Source organism: Eschscholzia californica, unplaced genomic scaffold (assembly GCF_041429995.1).
Source record: "Eschscholzia californica isolate CP2 unplaced genomic scaffold, dmEscCali1.0.p SCAF_3, whole genome shotgun sequence".
Lineage (NCBI taxonomy): Eukaryota > Viridiplantae > Streptophyta > Magnoliopsida > Ranunculales > Papaveraceae > Eschscholzia > Eschscholzia californica.
This window is the reverse complement of record NW_028238420.1, coordinates 203,134-221,499: the sequence shown is the minus strand read 5'-3', so window position 1 is coordinate 221,499 and position 18,366 is coordinate 203,134. Positions and strand designations below refer to the sequence as shown.

Below are 18,366 nucleotides of genomic sequence, written 5' to 3'. Positions count from 1 at the left end.
AGAAAATTTCTACCTCTCTAACACAAATTTAATTTCTTTCAACTAGAAAAAACACAAATTTAATTTATCTTGTATGTATGTGATGAACGTATATGAAATTTTAATTCTAATTTTCAACGACAAAATATTGATTTTAATTTAATCGTTTATTTTTATAATTCATTTGCCTTTTTTTCGTTATAAGGTTGACTCGAGAAACCACTGAGATCACATAAATTTTTTAGAAAACTTGCAAATAAATTTGGAAAAAGATTTAAGAATATTTGTTAACAAAAAGTAAGGTGAATCCACTTGGGATGGCAGTTTTTGAATATGATCGTCATCTATTGAAAGTGTCTTGAATATGGATTGATATCTAGTCTGGTTTGCGAATCGTGAAACCAAATTTTTGGGTCCGAAGTAAGGTTGATCTTCTTGCGTGCAAGATCAGACTTACTAAGTAAAGTTGATCACCGAGACAGAGCTTCTATTTGGGCCGTCATCAATGTAAATAGTATCCATGTACAGTATATTTCAAAATGAGAGAGAGAGAAGCAGTGACGTGATGGGATTGGAGTTTTTTGTGGGCTATATAAACTGAAACTCCAAGATATATCTTAATAACTTGTCTTTCCATCATAGTGGAAACCAACCGAACCACTTAAACCTCTTGTGTTTTGTGTGATTCTATACTTTCTTTATTACTTTTCTTAGTTGCTTGTTTTTCGTCACAACACTATCCGTATGACTGACTTTTTCTGAAGATAGATAAAGTCCGAGTGCATTAGAGGGATCTCCACTCGAGTGACTACTCAATTTTGATGATACGAGGGATCTGCAACTCAAGTGACTACTCAATTTTGATGATACCTCTCTAGTATTTTCTTTAGCTAGGTAGGAGTATTTCTTTCATTTCGTTTTGGTGTCTCCCAAATGGGCTTGCTTATATATTGCCCTCTTTAAAATATTTTATAAATCAGCTCAAATTTAGATGAAATTTCACAAATCTACTTCGATCTAAATCTCTATTAACTCACTTTTAAATAACGGAATCATAATCTTTATTCCAACAAACACTGCAGGGAAATGAGAGAGAGAGAGAGAGAGAGGGAATCTTAATTTGTTCGGGTTAGGCGGTAGCTACCACAAACGTAGTACGAACTTTATGTTTCCCATTGCTCCATGTAATCGATCCAAAGCGATCACCTGTTACTGTAGAAGTTGAGGTGGCTGCGGAGAAAGTTACTTCGTAGCTTAGTTCATTGTTGCTCTTTGAGAATTCTAGTTTGGAGGGTACCACCATCACCTCAAGCTCTGGTGGTGAGTCCACACTAGCAGTATACACAGTTTCATACTCCACACCCACATTTGTGACTGTTCTACTCACCTTTTTGGTCTCTTTACCATTAAAATTTGAAATGGCAATGGAAGGGTAGTTGAGTTCAGAGATCAAATCCTTGGTAGAATTCTTCGGGCAATCAAACCCATCAGGGAGATTTGATGATATGAGTTTGATTTCGGAAACTCGGTATCCATAGTTACATAGAAAGACCAAGTAGTCCTCCGGATTTATTTCGTAAACTAACCCCGGTTGAAGTGCCTCAGAAGGATTCACTTCACCTGCACCATAATCGTAGGGTGTTGATGCTACATTTGAATCTGTTGTAATCAGGGCCTTTTCGTTGTTCGTTTGTATTGCTGCAGATAATCAACACACAGGCAGCAAAATGTTTCTCAGAATCTTGATGAAGAAAAGAGGCTAAATATGTGTCTGTAGATCCTTCTTACCCGTTGTCATAATGGCTGATCTGATCATAGAGGGACTCCACGTGGGATTCTTTGATTTGATTGTTGCAGCAATTCCAGAGATATGTGGACAAGACATCGAAGTCCCCGATAGCAAATTGAATTGGGATGGCTTCTGGTCATCTGGAGCGTCTGAGGTATCGTTTTTTCCCATCCAAGCTGCTAGTATGTTTACACCTGGAGCGGAAATATCTGGCTGCAAACACAAACTTATGATTCCGTTTTTGGCGTTCAACTGTTCTTCTCGAAGAAACGTAAAGATCAAAACAAACAAAAAGAAAAGAGAAGCCAGCTAGCAGGGCTTGCCTTGAGAAGATTTCTGGTCTGAAGAGAAGGACCTCTTGACGAGAAGTAGGCAACCATAGGTGCTGGCTTAAAATTGTTCACAACTACAGTTGGTAAGATTGTGGCGATTGGATTTCTTGAACAAAAGACATTTCGTTTAATTAGTCACAAGTTCATTTATGGCATGATAGTTGTAGCTATAACATGGAGTGCTGGTAATTTTATTCATTACCTGGTTGAGTTGATATAGGAGGATATTGCAGCTGCTTCCCCTGAAGAGACAACAGTGAGTGGGAAAGTTCCGAAAGGAAAAGCGACTGCTCTTTCCAAGTCATCTATCAATACCAATCCAACCCCTCCCACCTCCTTCACTCCGTCCATCTTTTCTCTTTTGGTAAAGCTCGTATCTGAGTGCTCGCAGAGGACAATCTTTCCCTTTATCTTTCTCTTATCCAGTGAATCTGGGTTGCAGTTTCTGATCACGAGCACTATATAGTAAGTGTAGTGTACCACCAACCAGATTACTTAGTATGACAATATGTGTTAACGTCGGGTCTTAGTTAATCACCTTGCATCACTCTCGGAGCTCGAACTCAGTTTTGCAGAACTAGCATTTATCAAAGGATAAATTGGAGAATTCTTCAGAGTGGAGAAATTTATGGATTCACCCTATACTTGGAAATGCCAGGATGAAACTTTATGTAGTTTTCTCAGAATCAATAATAGATTTGATAATCAAACAAGTTGGAAGAAGAACTAAGTAGTTAGTTAGTTACCTTGATGACTTTGTTTGCACCAGAAGAGGCATCACCCAAGACAACATTAGACTCAAAATCACGGTCAATAGTGGTTGCAGCAACTGTTAGGATCCACGGAGCAGCATTCACAACAGTACCTGAGGTGGGTCCGTCGTTGCCTGCAGAACAGACAACTGTGATGCCCTTCTGGACGGCATGAAAAGCTCCAATTGCAATGGGGTCAGTGGAGAAATCTGGTTTCATGAAAGATGAGGCACCGAGGGACAAGGACAAAACGTCCACTCCATCCGCAATCGCGTCATCAAAGGCGGCCAGGATGGTGGAACCACGACATCCGCTGGAGGTGCATACTTTATAGACAGCGATCCTGGATTGAGGGGATCCACCCTTTGCCGTACCAGAAGCGAGGCCATAGAAGGATGCACTGGATACAGACGCCCCTGCAGCAGTGGAAGCAGTGTGGGTTCCATGACCGACTATGTCTCTTGTTGTCATCTCTCCCTCAACTTTAAAACCGGATGAACTAGTAGTAGTAGTAGTAGTTTTGTTATTTACGTAGTATCTAGCACCGATCAGTTTTCTATAAATGGGTAAAGTAATAAGTTGTGTTAGATCTATGGGAATAATAATCATACATAGTAGAGTTATACTGTAAAATATGAAGTTGATCGAGCTGTTGATTTATACTTGTTACACTTGAAGTCATGTTCCCGCATGCATTCTCCCTTCCACCTGGACGGTATCGGACCCATACCTTGGTCGGAAAAACTTTCTGATTCCGGCCATATGCCTGAAACAGTTTGGCTTGGCCATCATTGATCAATAATATTGTACTTGAGTTGATTAGTCAAATCAGTTCATTATTGGAGCATACATGTATTTACCTCTGAGAATAGTCCCACATGGGAGAAAGGTTATCTAGCAACCAAAAATATAATATACGTCCTCTCCACTCATTAGGCAATTGGTTTTGAGTTGGATGACCACAAACTTAATATGGTAACAAAGCTAGGCCCACACGTGATAGGCTTAAAAGCAACACGTTCTCCACATCACCCGAAAAGTAAAAAAAGAAAACACGTGTTAGGCTCAAAGAACCTCACACGTGAGGGGTGTGCAAGAATAGTCTCACATGGGAGAAGGTTGGTCTAGCAACCAAGAATGTAATGTTTAGGTCCTCTTCCCTCATCGCCAATTGGTTTTGAGTTGGATAACCACAAACTTATATATACTAGATCATAGTTATTAGCTAGGGATGCCTCACCAGTGTCAAGTATTCCAATGATGGTGCCACTTCCAGCGTAGTCCTTGTCTACCAAGGGGGAGTTGATAAGGTGTCGGGGCTTGTCAGCGTGGCTGTGGTGGTCGATGACAATATCAGTTTGAAGTTGAAGGAAGTCCCAGGATCTAGTGGTGTGGAGGTGAAAGACAGGATCCTCAAAAACAGAAACAACTCTTTCTCCTCCATTAATGTTATTATTGCTCGGCTTTGCAATAGCTCGAGCCTCTTCTTTTGATAAAAGAGCTGCAAATCCGGAGAAACCGTGCTTGTAGCTGTGGACAAGTCTCTTCTCTGCTTCGTCCGCTTTCAACTGGTAATCCCCCTCTGTTATAACTGAAAGTCGCGGAAGCTATCGAACCTATCCTAGAAATTGATCCGATTATGAAGATTAATCGAAAAGCTAAGCCAAAATCAAATATGCGAACAGAATTTAACGAGGTTCGGCTTTAAAGCCTACGTCCTCGGGCGAACAAGAAATCTTTATTGAAGGATAGATGAAGACGACTAACACAATCCGCAAGTTCGTCCCAAGATGGTACCGTATAGAATTAACCTTCTATACTAGATCTTCGACAACCGAGAAATTAAACACCGCTCAAAACTATGAACAAAAAAATTTCTCTCTAACTTGCTCTCTCTCTTTAGCTCTCTCTAAAGAAGAGTTGTTGTTGCTTGTGTTGGTGTGTTGATTACAAAGCACTCAACCCCTATTTATATATATTATAAGCCAAAAAATTGGAAACTGCCTATTGAGCCAAAAAATTGGAAACTGCCTATTGAGCCAAAAAATTGGAAACCATCCCAATTTGGAAACTGCCTATTGCTGCCTCTTAAACCTCCTCTTCAATTTTTAGAAACTGCCTCTTACAATTCTCCACCTCGTACACAATTTGATATACTTCAAATTTTGGACGAACACCAGGATACTCCTTGTAAGATATATCTGCTTCTTGCAACTTCATCCGACTGCACCATATGACCATGGTTGCCTACGTACCCTTTTACAGGATCAAGCCTACCGTAGTTCTACCAACCCTTCACATAGAGATTACCTTGTCGCCATTACGCCCTTTCGGGCAACTTAACACGAGCCGATTTGTAGCAATTCCAGGCAATGCTGAAACTTGCTACACGTCACCACTTTAGTCAACATGTCCGCGGGATTCTCATCTGTGTGTACCTTCATAAGAGAAACATCACCTTCCTCTATGACATCTCGTACAAAGTGATACCTGACGTCGATATGCTTAGTACGAGCATGATGAACCTGATTCTTCGCCAAGTGGATCGCACTTTGACTATCACACCATACATCCACGCACTCTTGCTTAATCCCTAGATCATCCAGAAGACCCCACAACCACAATGCTTCCTTCACACCCTCGGCCATAGCCATATACTCGGCCTCCGTAGTAGATAACGCAACTGTAGATTGTAACATCGATCGCCAACTAACTGGAGCACCATGTACCTTAAATACATAACCAGTAGTAGATCGTCTTCTATCTAGATCGCCAGCATAATCCGAGTCAACATAACCGCTTACCTGACATGTGTCTCCACCAAAGCACAAACCCGTATCAACGGTACCCTTCAAGTACCTCAAGACCCACTTCACAGCTTCCCAATGTGTCTTCCCCGGGTTTGCCATAAACCTACTAACCACACTGACCGCCTGTGAAATATCCGGACGAGTACACACCATAGCGTACATCAAACTGCCAACTGCACTAGCATACGGTACACGATCCATATGATCCTTCTCCACCGTAGTAGTGGGAGATTGTTTTCCCGAGAGCCTGAAGTGTGGTGCCAAAGGTGTTGACACCGCCTTCGCATTCTGCATCCCGAATCGAGAAACTACTCGTTCGATGTAACCTTTCTGATTCAAGTACAGTTTCTTACTTGACCGCTCTCTCTTAATCTCCATTCCCAGTATCTTCTTTGCAGCGCCCATGTCTTTCATCTCAAACTCTTGACTGAGTTGAGATTTCAACTTATTTATCTCCACCATGCTTCGAGAAGCAATAAGCATGTCATCCACATACAAAAGGAGATAAATAAAATCACCTTCGCGAAGTTTCTTGATGTATACACAACAATCATAGTCACTTCTGCGAAAACCATGCTTTAGCATGAAAAAATCAAATCGTTTGTACCATTGGCGAGGGGATTGTTTTAATCCGTAAAGAGACTTCCTCAAACGACATACTTGATTTTCTTTACCCTCAACCTTGTATCCCTCAGGTTGAGCCATATAAATTTCTTCTTCCAAATCTCCGTGCAAGAAGGCGGTTTTAACATCGAGTTGTTCCAGCTCAAGATCACTATGAGCAACAATACTCAATAGCACCCGAATAGAAGTATGTTTCACGACCGGTGAGAAAATCTCATTGTAGTCGACCCCTTCTTTCTGTGCATAACCCTTGGCCACTAGTCTTGCCTTATACCTTGTACCCTTGATCTCGGAAGAATCCTCTTTCTTCTTGTACACCCATTTACAACCAATAACAGACTTACCTTCGGGCAATGGGACAACCTCCCATGTCTTGTTCTTGTGAAGAGACTCCATCTCTTCTTGCATAGCAACCAACCAACTCTCTCTTTCCTCCGCGGTAATAGCTTGTTTGAAGGTGACCGGCTCGTCGTCTTCCACCGAGAGTGCATATTCAACAAGATTTGCCTGCCCATAATGCCTAAGAGGTTTGTCTGACCCTAACCTCTGTACCGGCTTATATAACCGTTTCGGCCTAGTGTGTACCGAAACATCCTGCTGCTGTTGTTGTAAAACTTGTGTACCTTCCCCTTGAACCTCCTCATGATCGGGTTCATCAATTTCCTCATCCTGAGTATTATCCTGATGCTCCACCTGATCATGATTCCTAGAAACCCGTTGGTCTTCGGCTTCTACTTCCACTACTTGAGCTTTAGTAGACCCAACTACACCACAACTAGGCACCGTAGCTTTCGCCATAGCTACCATAGATGACTCATCAAACACCACATCTCTGCTGATTACAAACTTCTTGTCTTCCGTACACCATAGCCGATAACCCTTGACTCCTATAGCATATCCTAAGAAAATTGCCTTCTTTGCTCTATTGTCAAGTTTGTTACCTTTAACATGGTAATAGGCCGTACAACCGAAAACCTTAAGTCTCCCGTAATCTGCATGTTCACCTGACCATACCTCGTAAGGTATGCCGCCATCTAAAGAAGAATGTGGAGACCTGTTCACAATATAACAAGCTGTAGCAACAGATTCTGCCCACCATTCTACGCCTAATCCCGAATTGGAGCGCATACATCTAGCCTTCTCAAGTAGTGTACGGTTCAATCTCTCTGCGACTCCATTCTGCTGAGGTGTGTTTACTACTGTCCAGTGCCTCACAATGCCTTCCTGATTACAAAACTCCTTGAATGCCCCATCCGTGTACTCGGTCCCATTATCCGACCTTAACGTCTTCAGCTTTCGACCAGTTTTGTTCTCAACCATTGCTTTCCACACCAGGAATGTGTTGAATACCTCATTCTTATGCTTCAGAAAATAATGCCAGACAAATCTCGAATGATCATCAACGAATGTAACAAAATACCAGGAACCACCCTTGGAAGGTAACTTTGCTGGTCCCCAGACATCGGTGTGTACGTAGTCTAACACCTCTTTGCTCCTGTGCTTGCTTGTAGAGAACGTCACCCTGTGTGCCTTCCCGAACACACAATGCTCACAAAACTCCATGCAAGGCTTCTTCATGTCCTTCAACAAGCCTTTCCCGCACATCAAAGATAGACCCTTTTCTGACATATGCCCAAGGCGCATATGCCAAAGCCTCGTACTAGCCGTTGGATCCCTTCCACTGATTCCTACTGCTACATTTCCCGTAATTGTTGTCCCCAAAAGTTTGTATAAATTACCGTAACGAGTACCTCTCATTACCACCAAAGAACCCTTAACGACTTTTATGGAGCCATTCTCTATAATTATCTTACAGCCGTTCCGCTCCAACACACCAAGGGAAATTAGATTTTTCCGCAAATCGGGTATGTGTCTTACGTCCGTCAATGTTCTCACCACTCCATCGTGCATCTTGATCCGTATTGTTCCGAGTCCCACAGTTTTACATATACTATCATCACCCAGTATAACTGTACCACCATCTATACTCCTATAGGTAGTAAACCACTCCCTATTTGGGCACATATGGTGTGACGCCCCTGAATCAAGCATCCACTTATCGAAGATCTTCTCAGACACCTCTGTCACCGAGAAACATTCGTCCGCCTCTTCTGACACATATCCCGCCTCTTGCATCTCTTGTTTCTCCTTGTAGACTTCGTTCTTTTGCTTCAACTTTCTCTTTGGACAAGCCGCTTTAAAGTGGCCAAGCTCACCACAACTAAAGCACGTTTTCTTGAAAGAGCCTCTAGATTTGGATCTAGATTTCCCGCCCTTTCCCTTTCCCCTTTCATTACTCCTCCCCCTCGTTACAAACAACCCTTGTGCTTGTTCTTTGTCTACTCCACCCGACGCCATACTGCTAGTAGCAACCTTACGAAGGTCATCCGCTAATAGCGAATTTCTCGTCTCTTCCATGCTTAGACTATCACCAACAAGCATCAAAGTTTGAACAAGGTTCTCATAGGATTTAGGCAATGAAAGTAACAATATGAGGGCTTGGTCCTCATCCTCAACCTTAACATCAATATCCTTCAAATCTGAGATAATCCTGTCAAACCTATTCACATATTCCTGAATAGAAGAACCCTCTTCCATTCTACATGTGAATAATTTGGATTTTAAGTAGACCCGATTCGTTAAAGTTTTCGTCATGAAACTGCTTTCTAGCTTTAACCACACACCCGCCGCCGTTGTTTCTCCGTCTACTAGGAACGCCACGTCCCTCTCAAGACACAACATAATGGTAGCCCGTGCTTCGAGATCTAACTCCTCCCAATCCTCATCTGACATATCTCCTGGTTTCTTTCCCGTCAACGTCTTGTGTAATTTATGCGAGATTAACAGATTCTTCATCTGCATCCGCCAATAAGAAAAATCGTTTTTACCATTGAACTTCTCTATCTCATATTTCCCTGCTTTGACCGTACCACTTCTCGATCCCATCTTCTCTTCGTTCAATCTCAACAAGGCTCTGGTACCAATTGTTAGAACTAAAAGTCGCGGAAGCTATCGAACCTATCCTAGAAATTGATCCGATTATGAAGATTAATCGAAAAGCTAAGCCAAAATCAAATATGCGAACAGAATTTAACGAGGTTCGGCTTTAAAGCCTACGTCCTCGGGCGAACAAGAAATCTTTATTGAAGGATAGATGAAGACGACTAACACAATCCGCAAGTTCGTCCCAAGATGGTACCGTATAGAATTAACCTTCTATACTAGATCTTCGACAACCGAGAAATTAAACACCGCTCAAAACTATGAACAAAAAAATTTCTCTCTAACTTGCTCTCTCTCTTTAGCTCTCTCTAAAGAAGAGTTGTTGTTGCTTGTGTTGGTGTGTTGATTACAAAGCACTCAACCCCTATTTATATATATTATAAGCCAAAAAATTGGAAACTGCCTATTGAGCCAAAAAATTGGAAACTGCCTATTGAGCCAAAAAATTGGAAACCATCCCAATTTGGAAACTGCCTATTGCTGCCTCTTAAACCTCCTCTTCAATTTTTAGAAACTGCCTCTTACACCCTCCTTTCTGCATAAGAAACATATAATTAAACAATAGAATAAATTGTAGTTAATTTGTTGCAATTTCATTAATAAAACACAAATATCATGACATATATGTGTACCTCATGGTGTTTTTTACATTTACGACTGACGCGAGAAGGTGAAGGTGGTCTTCTCTTAACAAGGAGCTGGAGGTAGAAACTACTCCTAGTTGTGATGAGGATGATAATACTGCTCCCATATAAACCACATACATGCTTTTATTATTCATCATCTCTTCCTCATATATATAGTGTTGCTTCTCCGTTTTCTCGGCTCTAATCATCATATTCGTATTGAAAGGGAGAAGACGATCGAGTGTTGCAGAAAGAGTGAATAAGGAGACGAAGACGGCGATAGAACGAGAAAGCCGCCATATTGAAATAATACCACCATTATTCTTCATCATCGCCACTTTAATTTTGAATCAACAACTTATCGAACGTACAATACCATATTATAAGTAGCATATATACTTTGGAGTATATATAATATGAAGCAGGGCTGAGGGGGGTAGTGGGGTGGTTGTTGGTGCGTGATGACGAGTGAGAAGATAAAATGAATCGTTGTTGGGTGCAAGTATTACTAGGCACTGCACGCTGCACCAACACTCTTAACCCAACCAACAAATTGAATATTAATTAATAAACTATTCACCACCACTATATGCCCACACCAGCCAGTGCCCATTGGTGGAGTCTAAATTAAATGAGGGAAGCCAAGAGAGAGAGAGAGAGAGAGAGAGAGAGAGAGAGAGATTGGTTAGTGATGTTGGGTGGATTCTCAAATTGTATTGCTAAAACAAATTAAGAAACAAACTGGTTTGATTATTATTAGGAATATGTAACTTCAAGATCATGCCTTTTAAATGATGAGAACAGAGAAATACATGCATGTAGTTGTGCTCATCTTTCAAGTAAGGCTGTTGCTATGGGGCATGCAATTCTGGTCTATAGATAATGGAGATGGACCGAGAGAAAGATGGTGGTGCTGTCGTGGTGGTTGAAGTCGGTGATGGTTGTCAAGATGAAAATGAGTAATTGGTGTTATCCCGAAATTAGAAAATTTTCCTTGAGACCGTTTAAAAAGCACAAATTAAAATAAACATTTTAAGAGAAGTCTAATAAAATTCACATGCCAGGAAGGACAAAAGAAGAGCATGGACTAATAATTGTTCAACATAAACATAAAATTCTGTCAAAATAAACTACCAACTTCAGCATGTACTAATAACTGTTCAACATAAAATCAAAATAAACTACTAACTTCATCCTCCCATCCTTTCAACAAAAAAAAACTTCATCCTCCCATCCCTTTTTTTCGTATTGTACGCCAGCAAAACACAAAAACACCAATAACACATCATCATTTCAGCAAAGCTCCATCCTACCCCTGTGCCATACAAACAAAAAAAGAAAACAAAGAACACTATTAGTGCCTTTTTCAAAATTTAGGACATGCTCAATATCAAACATGTCAAGACTTCTATTTACATTGTTATAAGCGCAAAACATTGAACCATCATGAACTCAATACTCTCTAATGTTCTTTCAATCTCACCAAATATTCACACATCAAAATCAGCTTAAAAGCTGTAGCTTCATCATAAAAGGTTCGTATTTACTGCTGCAGTGAACTAATGAACAAACCCGCACAGGTGTTTGTGTTTTGGTACATGGAAGTGGCAGAAGGATGTATTTCAAAACGAAATTTCACATCGAACAGAGAGTTCTTGTACATAATAATAGTATCGTATTCAACTATCACCAATTTATTGTTGATCACCAGGAAGTTGATGTTTAAAACCATCATCAGTTAGCGATTAGTGTCTTATATAACTCCCACAGATATGATTATGGCCTCTAGACTATATAGTTCTGTTATCAACTACTTAGACAGGGTAGCAAGTAACTTAGCTGAAGGATAATGTGCGCTTAGATATGGACCCTTTTAATCACTCGTTTAGAAACAATATCAGTCCCACACAATTAGAAAATCTCAAACACTTGACTAAGAATTAATAAACAAAAGATTTGGATATTCTAATGGGGAGAATATAACCTAAACAAAAGCATATTTATTTTATTTAGGTCTCAACTTGATCAGTAGACATTAGTCAATGGCTCAACGCAAAGTTAAAAGAAATTTTTGCAGCAAGAAATCAGTTGGCTAAGGGTTCTTTGATTTATTTATTTTTTTCCATTATAACAGACCCAATAAGAAAAACTATGTAAGACTAAATTGTGAATACACAACATTACCAAGAAATTAGGTGGCATAGAAAAACCTACCGTTTTGATGTCAGCCGAGTTCCCATGTATTAGCTTCCACCAAGGATATAAAATTATCTATTATTTTAGTGGCATATTTTAAATTATTTGCAACCGTGATAGGGAGACCGATTTGACGTGAATCAACATCCAACAAGCTGGATTGACCTCGCTATCATCAAGAGAAAAATTGCCGAGAATCCAACAGTTGGATGGGGATTCACGCCCTTTTTGTCGGTCGACCTGTTTTTCCTTATATATTCAGTCCATTTAACACGAGTACTCTGATAAATATCTCCAGTTACAAACTGCCTATATGCTTAAATAAGCAGATCAATATTGTGTGTCAATTGAATATGATACAATTTTGAATACTAGAATGGTATTGTTAACCACCTACCTATAAACCTCTATAGTTGCTTCTGCCTATATGCTTAAATATGCAGATCAATATTATGATTTCTGTTCATATTCATCTACAGTGTCATGTTTTTCACACCTGTTTTGACCACTAATGCATACAAAACTAGATCTAAGTTGCCAAATGATATACATTATCAAACCGAACCCAATTATAATTGAACTATACCACACACAATCATCGAATATTAAAAGAGATTGTAATGGCAAATGAAGAGTTACCTTGATCATGGCACTACTCATTGTTTTTTCGATTTCTTCAGCATCCCCTCTAATTCCTTCCCGAATGCATTACGAGATTTCGGAGCAGAAACCCCAGTGGTTATGCTGCTTCCACCCACGAGTGATAAATCAAATAACACTGTAAGCACAAAAGCAGACAATATTTTCCATCGTGGTTTTCGTCGTCTTTAATTCAAAATTGTATAACTTACACTGATTTTCCTTTCTTCGAAGTCGTCAAGTCAGAAGTAACACCAGCTTCTACAACTTCACTGTAACTTAACCAAAACATAAAACACATTCATATCCTTTTTAACAACTTGATTTTTAATCTATTAGATGAGAATTGGTCATAAAAATTAAACAGCACTCGAATTTGCTAAACTAAATCTATGCAAAGAAGTTCTAATTGTACAAATGTATCTTGAATTAGTCTTACTCCGATTTTCTTTTCTTCGAAGTCTTCAACTTACGACTAACACCACCTTCTATAGCTTCCCTGCTAGTAAACAAAGCAGTCTTATCATTCATGAACATGATTTCAATTTATTAGATGAAAAATTGTACATAATAGATAAATAGTGTAAGAACTGTCTCCCTAATTTGGTACACCATTATGTCGAAATTTGGTCTTACTCTATTTTCTCTTTCTTCGATGTTTTCAACTCACTACGATCGCCACCTTGGAGAGCTTCACTGCTTGTTAAACAGGAAAAAAAGATAACACTTTTTTAATCAATTCATATATATTTTTATCAGCACAAGCAAATCAAGAAGCCGGTATAGACCTTTCTGATTTTTCATCATTAGATTTTTTTGAGGACTTAGCGGCAGATTTCTCCTTCATCTGTTCTCCTCTACTTTCAGTCCGTGCATCTTTGTCTTGGTCCTTATTCCTTAGTTGATAAATAAAGACAGATTGAAATAATGTTATAAAAAGAATTTCTTTACCAGAATTAATATTATTGTAGAAAAATGGAATAATATGTATTATATATTCATATTACTTCACATTTTCTGCTTCAAATTTGTCATCATCTCTCTTAAGCTGAAGATTTTTCTTCTTCTTTGTAACCTTCTTAGTAGCACCATCATCATCTATAAGACTGTTACATTTTAACAAAATCAGAGCACTAATATATCAACATGAAAATATATCATTAAAGATTGAAAGGTCACTGGGTAATGCAGTAACTTACTCTTTTTCTTCAGAAATTTGGATGTGTTCCTCCACTGTCTCTTTAACAACGGTTATTGTTTGCTTCGCCTTTTTCTTTCGCTTTTTCTCAACACTAATCAGAAAAGTAATATATCAAACATGAAAAGATATCATTAAAGAGTGAAAGCTTACTAGGTAACGAAGAAACTTACTCTTTTTCTTCAGGAATTTGGATGTTTTTCTCCATTGTTTCTTCAACAACAATTGCTGTTTGCTTCGCTTTTTTCTTTCGCATTTTCCCAACACCATCACCAACAGTCTCACTTCTGCCAACCAATTGACATAAAAGTTAGTTTAAGAAAATTTCAGGAGGAATAATAACATCCAAAAAATATTGAATTGTAGGGAAAAAAAAGTAAATCAACAAAATCTCACTCTTTAACAGCACACTCTTCAACTATTATCTGATTCTCCTTTGCATTGTCCTTGGGGATCTCAACAAGTTCTTCAATAGTAACTGAGAAACACGGAATGTTATAAAAAACAACTCACCTTGTCACTTAACAACAACAATATTAGAGCATTACTTATTCCGACGATTATTGTTTAAAATTAATGTATCAAGAGAAAAAAACTAAACAAGAACGAATTATAAGCCGATCATAGATTACGATTTTCAAATGAGCAAGCTCAACTAGTAAATATAATCCCAACCACACACCCAATGTTACACGTTGCCCGCCATTGTGTGTCAATTAAATACGATAGACATTTTTTCAACTTACAAACAAAACAATCGCATGAAAAAAAAAAATGTGCCACATTTTTCATTTCTAAAAATAAAATAAAGAAAGAAGCATATCCAAGTTGTATTTCCAATTATGAGGTGAATTACACAAACATAAACATCCCAACATAAAGTAATGAAACTTACTATCAGTTTGTGGTAGTCCATCGACATATTGCGGCATAATGGAGCTATTGTTGGTGCTTCCAGTCACAATTTCTCCACGAGGTTTACTAAAATAGACATTTATTACTATCAAAGACGAAACTAACAACAAAGTGGATATAGAAGTGCAAAAAGAGTACATGAAGAAAGAAAAGTCCAGCTGTATATTCACCTGGTTAATTGACCCTTATGTATAGTTCCATGGTCATCAACCAAGAACACTACTTGGCCATTCCTTTGATCGACATTCCCACTCGTTACTAAAAATCAAACACGAAAATCAAACAACAGCAAGGTCAGAACTAGAAGGTCTAATTTAATAATGATGGGTACTCAAACTAAACAATTAGACAAATATATTGCACTTGCCTTTTGTTGATTGTCGAATGAACGACATAACCTCCTCCAATAAGCTTTTCCCAAATATATGAAGTACATTATTAATGGGTGCTTCTCTGGCCAATATATTGCTTTCTCCTTCGACTGCATCTCTACTCAGCTCAAATGCAAAAAAAACATATAATTCCATTCAATTATAAATGAAAGCACTACGACAAGTTTATATAGCAACAAATAATAGTATATAATATGTATGTATATACTAACCGGGGAAAATATCCAACAAGATACACCATTTCATAACCATCGACAGTGAACAAAATATCGTCACTTTCAGATAACTCGACTTCCAACGGGCAAGACACACCTGTGTCGAAAGAAAGGCAGCATAGGAGTATGGGTTTCTGATTTCCGACAACAATATAAACCAAATTCCTAGCTTGGAGTAAGCAGGGATTGACGCTTACAAGAAGTGTTGCCTGTCCAAAATGTCAAAATACATATACAAAAAGTGTTCCTTCAAATTGGATTTAATTGCCATATAAAGAATAATAATAAAGGTAAAACAATAATTGAAATATGAGAAAAGCCTTGGGTAGTAATTCTATAACAGTGAAGTAAATATTCACACAAGATGGAAATTTACCCTGGAAATACGGAGTCTCCGTTTTGTTCCAGTGAATGGGAGGGTATAAGGCTTGTCCCTTGTCACTTCAGCACCTGAAATTTCAAGCATAAATCATAATCATAAATAAATTTGAACTAACAAAAAGAAGAAAGAAAAAGATACATGAAAGGAGTGATAGAAGCAGAAAGAGTAGTAGTAGTTGTTACCCCAAAACGCCATTTTTGGTTGTATGTAGTTACTGGTGATGTTCGACTTGTGCTGGTTACAAGACGAAGTCGATGAGATTTAAACAAGTGGGGTGTGTAGTTACTAATGAATTGGAATGAGAAGAGACCCTTCGTAGTTGGAGAATTCATCCCTTCCCAATGAATAATAATGATGGATGAGGTAAAGGTGGGAATGAGCGACCAGTAACAACCAGATGATCTATCTTTTGCCGGTTCGAATTCCTCTGCAAAGACTGACTAATAAAAGAGGCGACGGGTTAATTCCATTTTGGCCAACTCATCAAGATGGGGCATACCTAAACTCTATTTTGCCCGGTGAATAAAAACAGTCATTTTTGGGCTTCTAGTCCAAAAATCTACACCTAAACACATTTAGTCCACCCTAATATTAATATAAGATTTTAGCCCAAAATAATAATTATAATTTGATATTTTGTCCAAATTGACCCATCTTTGACTCATCTCTATAGAAAAACAGATCTCTATCATTTCTATTTAATCATAATACCCATTATAACCTTTTATATAAGGAAAATCCCACTTTTGAAAATCAATCTTCAAAATTATCTTTCTTTCTTTTTTTTCAAATTTCTTCGATTGATTTCAAACTTACTATCTGTTTCGCAATATACACATTATTTTGTATCAATTACGTATATTTCTACAACAAAACACATTTAGTATGGTTAAAGTATGTCTAGATGTCAAAGTTACAGTGTTTTTCTGTTTATTGATTTTTGTTTTGTTTCATAAATAACGTGTTATTTATTGTTAAAGTTTCAATGTTTCATGTACTTTATTTCATTTTTTATGTGTGGCATACATAACACACTATGTATCAACAATGTTTCTTCTAAAGGGGAAAAAGACTAAAATCCTATTTTCTAGGAAGATTGGACCTTAATCCCTTTTTGAATTTTATGTTGGGCCTAAAACCTGTGGACCCTAAAAACAAGTAGGTTAAACTTGTTTCATTTTGACGATTTTTTCCCTTTTTAAGAAGAGAAGTGCTAAACCGCTCATTTTCGGGGTCGCCCCGCAAAGTGACATGGGCAACTGCAAATTGGTCGGGTCGTTTCTCTCTCCTCAAAGATTGACTAATTGGGCATGGCCAAGTCACCTTTTACCCTGTGGTCGACCGCTACAATCGGACCATTTTTAACACTTTTTTTTTCTTACAAAATTACTTTTTTTTTTACTAAAGAGTGGAGTGTTTGAGGAGTGTCACCGTGTGATTTCTCCCACACCGTAAAGTTCAGAAGGCTCGTGGACCTCCATCACAGTATATCCCTCATCCTTGGGCCACATTCATTTCATTACCCCCGCAAGTCCCCTTGTTTCAAATAACCACTTATTACAATTTCATTTCTTTTTGTTTTTGTTTTTTTTTTTTTTTTTACAATTTCATTTCTTGTCCACACAAACTTTGTTGAATTCATCAACGACAACTTCCATCTTCGACGTCCTACCAACTCCTAGTGGCAACATTGGAGGTGGTGGATGTTGATTTACTGGTATTATGAAAAATCAAGAATCTGGTCTTCCTGTTTTAATAAAAAATAGGGATACACTTTAGAGTATCTTTCTGAAATAAATTCAGAGATAACTTTAATTCTCAAATTATTACTGTATTCTAACAGATTAAACATGGAAGGGAAAAAGAAAAAAAAAACTAATATAATTTAAAACAATGATAAATTAAAAGGTTAGAGAGAGAAAGCCGAGTCGAGTTGTCTCTTTCCTTAACACAGTGAACACCCTGGTATTAGTACTAAAACCAGTAAGGTGTTTGCCTCCGAGGATACAACGGTTGTACCTTTCAGTGTGACGACTAAGAGTACTTCGTTTTTCTGAAAGCGTGCGAACTTAGAACAAGCAGTAAGAACGACAGATGAATTGACTTCTTAAACTCTAAATGCTCTTGTAACTTTGAATGCTAAAACTTTCGTGTTTTGTTTGCTGTATTCTGTTTGGTATTTATAGAAGTATTGGTGACACTTCAGACAGGTGCCTTAGAAAAGAATGGATGCTTCCCAACAGTCATATTTGTCTGTTGGTTTTCGGGTGCCATGTTGATCGCTCCTCGCGACGATGCGAAGTGCAAAGTGCGTGCGGGCGCCTCTAAAGCGCCCTAAACGCCCACGCCGCGCGTGCGCGTGCGTGATTTGCGTGGTGCAAACCACGTGAGTCACCTTTCTATTCTAAAGAACATACGATAAATATATGGAAGGTTCTATAAAAGGAAATAAACCATTTCCTCTTTCATAAATGTGGTACTAACTCAAAATCCCGATTTTGAGTTAATGGTATC

General features: G+C 38.5%; 2 protein-coding genes across 11 annotated transcripts; both read right to left on the bottom strand.

The window, feature by feature from the left end:
- Positions 1-976: 976 nt before the first annotated feature.
- ATSBT5.2 (Subtilisin-like serine endopeptidase family protein) lies at positions 977-9,926 on the bottom strand. The gene is made up of 10 exons (XM_086665391.1): positions 9,922-9,926; positions 9,817-9,824; positions 4,093-4,443; positions 3,516-3,618; positions 2,847-3,408; positions 2,639-2,739; positions 2,303-2,545; positions 2,092-2,206; positions 1,768-1,981; positions 977-1,677 (listed from the first exon to the last, which is right to left on the bottom strand). The coding sequence occupies exons 1-10, from the start codon at positions 9,924-9,926 to the stop codon at positions 1,109-1,111; spliced, it is 2,271 nt and encodes a 756-aa protein (XP_086521517.1). The 3' UTR covers positions 977-1,108.
- Positions 9,927-10,918: 992 nt separating this feature from the next.
- LOC147547392 (uncharacterized) lies at positions 10,919-16,415 on the bottom strand. Of its 10 annotated transcripts, none has more exons than XM_086664934.1 (16): positions 16,035-16,415; positions 15,847-15,920; positions 15,468-15,679; positions 15,231-15,352; positions 15,034-15,121; positions 14,844-14,929; positions 14,345-14,426; positions 14,122-14,235; positions 13,950-14,042; positions 13,758-13,856; positions 13,539-13,646; positions 13,387-13,446; positions 13,190-13,252; positions 12,963-13,028; positions 12,751-12,855; positions 10,919-11,230 (listed from the first exon to the last, which is right to left on the bottom strand). In XM_086664934.1, the coding sequence occupies exons 1-15, from the start codon at positions 16,045-16,047 to the stop codon at positions 12,768-12,770; spliced, it is 1,368 nt and encodes a 455-aa protein (XP_086521060.1). In that variant the 5' UTR covers positions 16,048-16,415; the 3' UTR covers positions 10,919-11,230; positions 12,751-12,767. The 10 variants fall into 10 exon arrangements, with proteins under 10 accessions (XP_086521060.1, XP_086521061.1, XP_086521066.1 ...); XM_086664935.1 differs by having other exon boundaries at positions 10,919-11,224; XM_086664940.1 differs by having other exon boundaries at positions 12,963-13,022.
- Positions 16,416-18,366: the final 1,951 nt, after the last annotated feature.